The sequence below is a fragment of the Pteropus alecto genome, unplaced genomic scaffold (assembly GCF_000325575.1).
Source record: "Pteropus alecto unplaced genomic scaffold, ASM32557v1 scaffold3, whole genome shotgun sequence".
Classification (NCBI taxonomy): Eukaryota; Metazoa; Chordata; class Mammalia; order Chiroptera; family Pteropodidae; genus Pteropus; species Pteropus alecto.
In genome coordinates this window covers 37,213,676-37,224,014 of record NW_006442484.1, presented here as the reverse complement: position 1 = coordinate 37,224,014, position 10,339 = coordinate 37,213,676, and the positions used below count along the sequence as shown (strand labels likewise).

Genomic DNA, 10,339 nt, shown 5'->3' with positions numbered 1-10,339 from the left:
ACCTAAATATATATATATATATATATACTTATGTATATGTATGTATATGTGTACATCCATGGTTTAGGATATTTTTAGACTTAGTTTTTAACGTTTGCCTTCCTTTATAATGAAATTGGAGCTGTTTCTCTTGCCTTATTTTCTACTACATAACAGAGCAGACTGAAAGGGCTTCCAATTTCTCTCTTTGTAAAATTGCGCCGCTATTTGTGTTAGGGTCTTTCTACCCTCTAGAGAGAAAGGAAGTCTAAAAAAAAGGTCAGTCTGCAAGGCTCTTGGCTTGAGCAAAAGAGAACAGAAAAGTAAAACAACAGAGTAGGGAGATGGAGTAAAGTAGAGGGACTTTAAGGAGACTTCGTGGGCCTCCCTTTGCCTGCAGACTGTCTTTCTTTTGGTTGGAAGCCTAGACGTGCCATGATTCGACAGTGTCACTGATCTAAGCTGCCAGGTGTGGCAGTGCTAAGTCCCCTGCCCTGCCAAGTATGGGGCATTTCTAGTGGTGAGGCCGTACCCGGCCTCTTTGGCCTGACCCGATGCTGGCTGGGCAACAAATTAATACATCATAAAACTCCATTTTTCCATTTGAATTTATATCCAGAACTTCCGGAAAATCTATATGGATCCCCAGTAACACACATCCTTTAACTCTGAATTAGTTCCTCTCTTTATCCAGGCCTGCCCTATAATTTTCCTGTTGAAATGTAGTAACATGAAACTGTATACATTTGAGAGTTTTCACAGAAGTGGTTGAGAGTAATCCAGCTCATGACCTTGAGGACTGTGGGCCCACAGAAAGCCAGGGTCAGTGGTGACTTGATGAAACTGCCTCACCAAACCCTGAGCTGTTTGCCTCTGGTTTCAAATGTGAGGGAAAAAAAAACAAAAACAAAAACAAAAACCACCTGAATTTGGTTAATAAGCCATTATAGGATAGTTTTTCTGTTACTTGTAGCTGAACCTGTTTCTAAATGATTAAGTCACCATGTAGCCATTTATCTTTATTCTCTTACCTCTTTATAATCATATTCTTATAGAGCTGTCATTTAAAACTTAATTCTTTATTTTCAAGTCTTGAAAAAAGGTACCCTGTCATTTGTATGTCTTAAAAATGATCCCCTATTGTTATGCCCCCTCCCTCTATTTTGTATTTATGGAAATGAATATACAGCAATGCTGGGCCAAGATACTCCTTCCACAGGCACCTGTGAGTCCTCACTTGGTCCTCATAACTTAGTTCCTCTGATCTTGGCAAAGTGCTTTGTTTACTGTTCTGTGCATATTTTTGCTCCTTTAGGCGTCAGTATCTTTGCTTATAATATTTATTCCACCCAGATGTCCTCCTTCCTTTTTTTCCCCCTGAATTCTCATAAAATCCCAAACTTGAAATGTGCCATGGAAGTCACCTAATCCACCTTCATTCAGTTCACAAATTTCATGAAACCTTGCCTGTGTTTTCTCTTTGGTCCATGTGTATCTCTTCTCCCTTAGAGGTTTTCAAACCCTGTGAGGTTTCAGAGCTACTATTTTGGAATCCCTAATATTACCTCCTACTGGCTGCACATAATGGTTTCATTCATCACTAAAAATATTTTTGATTGTCCACTGTGTGCCAGTGGTAACTGCTGGGGATAGAACAGAAAGCAAATATTGACATCATTTCTGCTGTCATGCAGTGTTCTGAGTAGCGGAGGCCAGTACATAGAAATTACAAAGTCGAATACACATGCATACAAAGAACAAAGGGCCTGGACCTAAACTGAGAGGGTGATTGAAAGCTTCTCCACAATAATAATGGTTTATCTGTGGGATGAGAAGTAGGTAGCAGGAGCAGTATGTGCAAAGGCCCTGTGTCTGTCAGGAAAGGGCATGGCTATTGCAAGAAACTGAAGAGAAAAAAAATGCATGGTTAGACTTAGAGAGTAAGGAAGGAATTGTAGGGAATAAAGTTAAAAAGGGGCATAAGGATATGGAATAGACCTGTAATTCTGATATTAGTGACAATATCTGTATTGAGTTCATATAATTAATTAATTAAATGTGTACTGTTCATGCTCAAGTAAAATGTGTCGTTGACTATCTCAGTAGAGAGAATTTGACTCCTCACTAACTGATTTCTCTAAACTGTACTATTTTGCTTTTAATAAGCGTTTGACAGCTAACAAAATAATACAGAATGGCAATAAAGAAGCAACAGCTTTTCTTGAGCTGTTAGATCTTTTGTAACAGTCTTTGTTTTTAAAATATAACATTTTGTTAGAGATTTGGAGAAAGTAATAATGAATATATTATTTTCCATTCCCTTTAAGGGAACACATTAAGTTGTTTAATTCAAAATATCTAAGAATGTCTCCTCTTATCTTAGGACACTGCATTCCTTCTTCAGAAGAATGTAAAAATCCAGGGCTACTGTGACCTCGATATAAAAATATTTCACATGACTTAGGCACATCTCCTATCTGTTAAAAATAATAGAGAAAAAAGTCTGAAACATTAAAAGATGTCTTTAAAATCCTACTGGATGGTAAACTTTTAAAGAGCTGTAGAATTAAGTTTTACTGTGGGACCTAGTTGAGAGCAAATTTCTATGGACTTTGTTCCTTTTTTTCTATTAATTACATATAAACAACATATAATTAATAGACATAAATTTTTTTCTGTTTGAAAAGTTATATACATTTCATCACAAGATCTTGATATTTAAATATTGTGTTTACATTATTTTAAACTAAAAATTAAAAAGAATTAAATATGGTATTTGAATGTAGTTAATTTAAAAATTAAATTTGTGTTTCTAAAATAGAAACTTTGACAAAGAAGATAACGACACCCCAACAGTCTTTTACTTTTCCTTCCTTCCTTCCTTCCTCCCTTCCTTCCTCCCTTCCTTCCTCCCTTCCTTCCTTCCTTCCTTCCTCCCTTCCTTCCTTCCTCCCTTCCTTCCTTCTTTCCTTTCTTTCTTCCTTCCTACTCTCTATTATATTTTCTTTTCTACGTTTTTTTTTCCTTTGGCAACATATTTTCCTTTCAAATACCATGTGACTTAAATTTTATCTGTACCTGATGCATGATTATTTCTCTTCTGTCCTCCCTCCTCTGGTGAAACAAAGGGTAAGCAAGGGAGTTCTCCAGTATCTAAGTACTTACCAAGAGGTCCAGTGCCCCTTTGCTTGATGGCATTGCCAGATGACCAGATTACAGCCCTGAGTTTTTTTGTTTTTTTTTTTTTAATATCCTAGTATGAACCAGGTTGGAAAAGGACCTGGCTATTCCTTGCCATCACACTCCTGGAGTCCACAATCAGGAGGAGAAAGGCTGACTATTTAGCCCTTGCCCAGTGCTTTCTTAAGGTTTTCCATATACTCTGTTCTGAGAATCAGAATTGCCAGTATTGGTAGAGATAAATACTAGGTGTGCTTTGGGGGCAAAGTGTTATATATTGAATTGACTTTCAAACTTGATCTCTTTATTTTATTTTTTCAGAAATGGCCTTTGTTTTATATTTTAAATATTTTGTCTCTTTTAGTCTCAAGGCTTTAGAGGACTCAAGCCTTTTACTGAAACGTTAGCCAGTTCTTGCTGTCTCTGTATTTGAACATTGTTGTGTCTACTATTTTAAAAATAGGTTATGTTAATTTCTTTTATCTCTTGCCTCCACTTCCTTTTTATGGAGGGCAGTCTAGGAGGTTTGAGGTATGAAGTGTATAAACTGACTTGATAAAGATGTCGGCCAAAACAGAAATCTGTTCTACCCACATTCCAGCAAACCCCCTGCAGGGGCTGTTGTGTCTGTGTAGTACATTTTCATTGCTCATACCATATGCTCCAAGAGCAGTTTTTGAAGCTGTAAATCACTCCAAAGGCCATGGCTATCTGATTATCAGAATTTCAGCGACACTGAAGGGCTTTCTAAACACAGCCTGTGTGTACACTGTTGGCTGTCCTTGGGTGCTCTTTCTGTTTATGCTGGTGGGGATGTTATAGACAGACCTTATCAGTGCATGTCTCTCTTGTTAGTCAAGTACTCACAAAGAAAATTTCTATTCTGTATGGCCCAGGTGGGATTTCTTTCTGCTTGTGTACAATTTCAAATGATCTTGTAAATAAATTGACATGATAAATATTCTTCTCACCCTATTTTTTTACTTTATAAAATAAGTTGAGAATTTGGGCCACTGAGCTAGAAATGTATCTCTTTACTGAGCAGCATGATGACATGATTGTCAGATCTTTTTTACCTTTCAGAATATGGAGGAAACAGGATACCAGTATTTTGCTCTAATGATTCTTCAGAATAGTTCTGCTCTTTGGTTTTTACATGATCACAAAAGTTTTTAACTTAAGTTTTAATCTACACTAATCATGTAGCTTTTCTGATGACTTGACTTTTTTTTTTTTTTTTTAAATAGAAATTTTAGTATAATAATACCTTGGCAAGAGGCATACTCAACTCCGCTAGAGAGTTAAGGCTTAGATTAACATTTCCTTTTTCCTAAATTTTAAGGAGAACTAGATAGAAATAAAAAAGACTTTTAATAGAGGCATCCCTTTCAGTAGTATAAGGATTTTTCATAATTACTGAATAGATCTAAGAATTAACAGAGATTTTCTGCTGAGGAGTATCAACCAAAAGATAATTTTGCCATTCATAGGTGAATGTGTATTTTGAACAAACGTTAACATTAAATAGGATTTTTTTAAAATAAAGGTTTGAAATGGAGCTCCAACAAAGGTATTAAGTTTTTCTCTCATTGGGTGTTATTTATTTTAAAAATAAATACTCGTACCCAAGTCCAGAAATTTAAATTGGCCTAGCCCTTCTAAATTTATGTATCTCGATTCATAGCAACTTATTTCTTTCAAATTTGCAGCAACATAGTGTGAAGAAAATAATGACTTTCCTGATTGGTTAGATAGCTTTTTAAAATTCCCTGTTTACCTCTCTGTCTATTCTTGCCCTCTCTTGAATTTGGCTTAAGCTTCAGAATGTCTCCAGTATTTCGTTTTCTTAGACCCTCTGATATAAAAGATAAAGCATAAAAAATAAGAGGCATGCTTCTGTTACCCCAAGTAATGGGAGATTACTATAAGAAAACATGCGGTAGTCAAGTACAGGGAACCTTAAGAGCAGCCTCTAGGCCATTCCCAATTCCCCCATTTCTTGGCATGGAATGTGTAGCTGGTCTTGGAGGGAACTTAATTAGTGGCTCATCATTGCCTCACATGATGGAGCAGCGCCAGGGCTGGCTCTTATGTTCTTAGGTGTGGTTGTCTTCTCATTGCTTTTGGCAGGAGCACCTACCAGTGCTTGACCCAGTCATTAACCACAGCAGCATGGTATAGAGTAGATAGCATCCTTTAGAATCCCACCAGTTGTCTAGCACAGATACAGATACTGAAAGTACACACTTAACAATAGCCTACTCGATGCAATCATGGGAGACACTGAGATTCCAAACAGATCTTGGGATTTTAGTGAACTACATATATTAACCACAAAATAAATGAACCAAAATGAAAACTCAATCACATCTGATTTTGACAGTGTATTTTCATGACCTTTTTCATCTAACTTTATGGGTGCCTCGATGACCTTAATAACTCAGAACTGTCCACTAATAGCAATAATGAGTCGATTCTTACCTGGGCTGATTTATATGAAAAACCATATATCTGTTGCTCATTGAGAAGAATTTTAATTTCCTGAACATAAAAATTTAATTACTCCTATACTTTGTGACAGAATATTTTTTAAATTAAAGTCTCCAAGTATTCAGAAGATACTTAATATGTGAAACACTTTGAGCATATAAGAGGCACATATTATTACAAAGCCATGGGTAGTCAGAGAAGACCTTCCAGAGGAAGTGCCATGAAAGCTGAGACCAAATGGTGAGTAAGGATTTGCCAAGTAAATCATGTTGTTGATGGTTAGAGCATTGATTCTAAGTAGAGGATACCTTATATGCAGCTAAGAAAGAATGGGTTATAAGTGTTGTCCTGTTTGGCTAAGAGCACAGAGTGACCTGTTCCATTGCCTGGTATGCTAGGGAGTGTAGCGTGCATGCTAAAGAGTTTGGACTTTATTCCATGAGGTCCCACTTCCCTGGTTCTCTTCCCACCTCACTTTATCTTTCAGGCTTTTTTTTTTTTTTTTTTTGCCTCTAACTCACTGTTAAATATTGGAATTTCTTAGGGTTCAGTCCTAGATTCTCTTTTGCTCTTTGTCCTTTTTTTTTCTTCCTTGTCAGATGTATCTACGTCCATGAGTTTGTTTAGCACCTATAAGCTCAATGATTCTCAAGTCAGTTTTGAACTTAGGCTCTTACATCCCTAGCACCACCATCATGCTTACTACTCAGTTTCCTTAGGATCGTGCTCCCTGTTTGCTGCTCCTGCCATCCCTGACTCCTCTGAGTCCTTAGAACCTGTTGAGTTCCTTTTAGTCCCAGGGACTTTGCACAGCTTCTGTTCCCTCAGCCTGAAATGCTCTTACCCTCTCTTTGCCTAGCTACTGTCCACTCCTCCTTCAGGTCTTGGCTTAAATGTTATTTTTTCACGGAAATTTTTTGGGCCTTCTCTAACCCCCCTTTTATAATTTAGTGACATGCTGCACTTTTATGGCCTACTTTATAATTATTGTTTTCAGTACTGCTTTCCCTGCTAGACTTTAAGCTCTCTGAAGAGAACAAACATCTCTGTCTGTGACAGGTTTATATTAAAACACTTAGCAAAGGACCTATACCTTACACAGCATCTTAATAAACATAATGAGCTGCTTGAGTTAGGACAATGAAGAGCCACTGAAGAGTTTTACTAGCAGAGTGACCTGATTGGATTGGCTGTTATAAAATTTATTCTGCTAGCAATATGGAGAATGAATTGAAGGGCTCCATGGCTAGAACAAAGGAAATAAATAGGAAGGTGTTACCATTAGAAGCTTATAGCCTCAAGGGACACATATGATAAAAACACAAAGAATTCAAATGCTCCTTGATCTAGGAGCTCAACGATATTCTCAGGACTCTTAGGACTTGGCATGCCTAATTCCATGTGGGCCCCATTTTCCCAGTCTTTCTCTTTGTGAATAGTGGCAGCATCGCCCTACATCTGCCCAGCAGAAGAGAGAGCCCACTATATGGCTGTGTGGGCAAATACCGGATTGGCTCTGATTGGCTCTAATGAGATCATTTACCCATCTCTGAAGTAGTCATTGTTGCTAGGGGGATTCTGAGTACTGATGAATCAATCTGGATAATATCTTCTATCTGGAGCTGAGGCAGTGGTGCACTGGAAAACTGGCTCTAAAATGAAATTTTTTAAAAAAGGCCTTACTTGTAGCATTTGTCCATTTCTTTGCTATCCGTACTCTCACCATGGCTGATTTCAAGATGCCTAGCTTGCAAAGTTCCTAAATGTTTAATAATCAGTTCTTCCAAGTCAATTCCAGCAGCTCCAGTACACCGTCACTAGCTGAAGGTGGAACTGCCAAATCACGAGGACTTATAGTGAGGAAAGAAGTGATGCTGTAAAAGGCAACCAGAATACTGTTAGAAGAGGGGTGGGTGCCTGGTAGCCAAATTCAACAAGTAAGTTTGCACAGTACCACATAGCATATACTTCTAGGTCCTGATTTTATTTTAGTTAAAAAATTTTTAAAGTTTTCATATCATTTTTTAAAATAACATTTATAAGGATCATATAGTATTCCATTCTGTGAATATAGTTTACCATGCTTTCATTGTTGAATATTTAGGTTGATAGAATTATAGATAGATAGTGCTTTGCTGGACATGTCTATGCCTACATTCATTTTCCACATTTAGGATAGACTTATCGAGAGAGTTTGCCTAACTGAAATCACTGGATCAAAGTAATGAACCTTTCGATGCTTTCGATAAATACTTTCCAACAGGTGTACAAAATAATTCTCCAGTTTATATCACTGTCATTGTAAGAGAGCAACTGTTTCATTCTACTGTCATTAAGTGTAATTTAAAAAAATGCATAGGACAGAATTGATAAATCACTTTCATTTGCCTTTGTCCAAATTACTAAAAATGTTCAAATGGCTGCGTTTTTGTATATGTTGAATTTTCTTACTTTTAAGTGGGTGTATTTATCTTATTATAAATTGACATGGCTATTTATCTTTTTATAATTATTTTAATTAATCTATAATATAATGTAATTAATAGCGGAAATTCTGGCACCAAGCACAGCTTGGTAAATGTTGAGAGAACTGCTGTATATGAAACTCTAATTCTGTATAACTTAGGGTAGTATAACTACTCCAATAGATAAGTACAAATTCACAGTGAGTTAACATAATAAAAGTTTATTTCTTGTTCATGTCAATGAACTGAATGGCTGTTTCTAGTTGGGCACCTTTCATGTGGTCATTCAGGGACAAAGCATCATTTTGTTCCATGGTTTTCCTTTCCTCTAGGTCCTTGTACTCATTTCCATTCAATGTGAGAGTGACGAAAGAGAATGGAGGACAATATGTGGGAGATTTTTATGGACTAGGTCTGGAAATGCAACATTGTGTGTGCTTACATTCCATTGATAAAAACACAGTCCCATGCACAATTAATTGCGAAGGAGAAAAGAAAAAAGATTTGAACATCTAGCAGGTCTTTGGCAAAACTTCTGTGCCTGAAATGGAGAAATCTTTTCAAAATGTCTGATTCTATTTATTGCTTTTACTATTTGAGTATATCCAGGAATAAATAATTCATGTTACTTGGATTATTTACAGGATTTAATTATGGCATGAAAATTTAAAATATTGAAAAGAGATACTTAGCTTTTTAATACTTAGCAGAGTCTTAGGGAAAGGACATTAAATGATGATTGACCACCAGCAGATAGTGGAAGTTGTTGGACAAAGTGACTTTGACACGTTATAAAAAAGTCTTGGGAAAAGTAACATTCATTTAATGTATAAATAAGTTTGCTGTACAGGAAACTGTGTAAAGAATTTGCAATCAGCTCAGCCACTAATTTTGATGACTTACTATGATCATATTTGTAATAGAATATTTTAGCTCATTTTCTTATTTCTACCTACACAGGTAATTAAAGTATACAGTGAAGATGAAACCAGCAGGGCTTTAGAGGTACCCAGTGACATAACCGCCCGAGATGTGTGCCAGCTGTTGATCCTGAAGAATCATTACGTTGATGACCACAGCTGGACCCTTTTTGAGCACCTGCCTCACATAGGTCTAGGTAAGGATACAGTCATAGTCACATCATTGCTTTTCTGTCCTTTATAGTTTTGATCATATGGCAAAAATTTTCTCCAGAGTTAGAAAAAAAATTATGAACAGGTCTTTTCTTTATTCTTTTTTGTTTTTGTTATTCGTGGTTGAGGATAAAAATAATAGAACAAAATGGAAATAAGGATAGAAATATTACACATTTACCATCCCTCTTTGTTTAAATAATAATTTATGGGAATTTTGGAGCTAGAACATTGAGTGCAAATTGATGGAAAGGTAAATTTTATGATAATTTTTAGTAGCACAATGAACTTTTTTTAGAATTTAATAAAATAAACTGTTATTGAGACTATTTTTTGAATTGCATGTAGGGCAGACATGAGGAGTATCTACGGTGGTGTTTCTCTTTATGAGATCATACACCCTAAATTTTCCTTGAAGAAATAAGTAACTTCTTCACATTTTTTTTAGTCGTAAATATAAAGAGTAACATCTTTAAAAGCATTTTTTATTGGAAATTCATCTCTGTATTATGAACTGTAGAGAGTTTTGATTATTTTTTTTTCCTCATCTTTTAATAAGTAATAAGGAAGGGTCATTCTTCTACTAGGGTGAGACAGGATTGGCAAAAATTTTATCTCCCCTTTCTTATATTTTACAGATATTAGTGTTGAAAAACATGTTCCTGTAATAAGTAGATGAGAGAGGAGTTATAGCAATGCCATCAGTTCTTTGAATCCTGTATTAGTTTCCTGTGGCTGTTGAAATAAATTACCACAAAACTGGGTGGCTTAAAACAACCAAATATTTATTCTCTCATGGTTCTGGAAGCCAGAAGTCTGAAATCAGTATCACTGGCTCTTGGGTTGAAATGAAGGTATCATCAGGAATGCATTTCCTCCAGGGGCTCTCTTGGAGAGAATCCATTCCTTCTTCCAGCTCTGGTGGCAGGTGCCCATCTTCGGCTAGTGGCTGCATCACTCATATCTCTACCCCCGTGTTTATGCTGCATTCTCCTCTTCTGTCTGTGTCAAATCTCCCTCTCCCTCTCTTTTTAAGAACAGTAGCATTTAGGGCTAACCCAGATAATCCAGGATAATCTCCTCATTTCAAGA

General features: G+C 36.4%; 1 protein-coding gene across 2 annotated transcripts in view; it reads left to right on the top strand.

Moving 5' to 3' along the window:
• The window catches only part of GRB14 (growth factor receptor bound protein 14), a 112,993-nt gene that overhangs the window by 60,879 nt on the left and 41,775 nt on the right, over nt 1–10,339 (top strand). For both annotated transcript variants that reach the window (XM_006921133.2, XM_006921132.1), the window contains one exon: nt 9,075–9,231. In XM_006921133.2, coding sequence (XP_006921195.1) covers nt 9,075–9,231 — 157 coding nt within the window. The remainder of the gene's footprint in view (nt 1–9,074; nt 9,232–10,339) is intronic.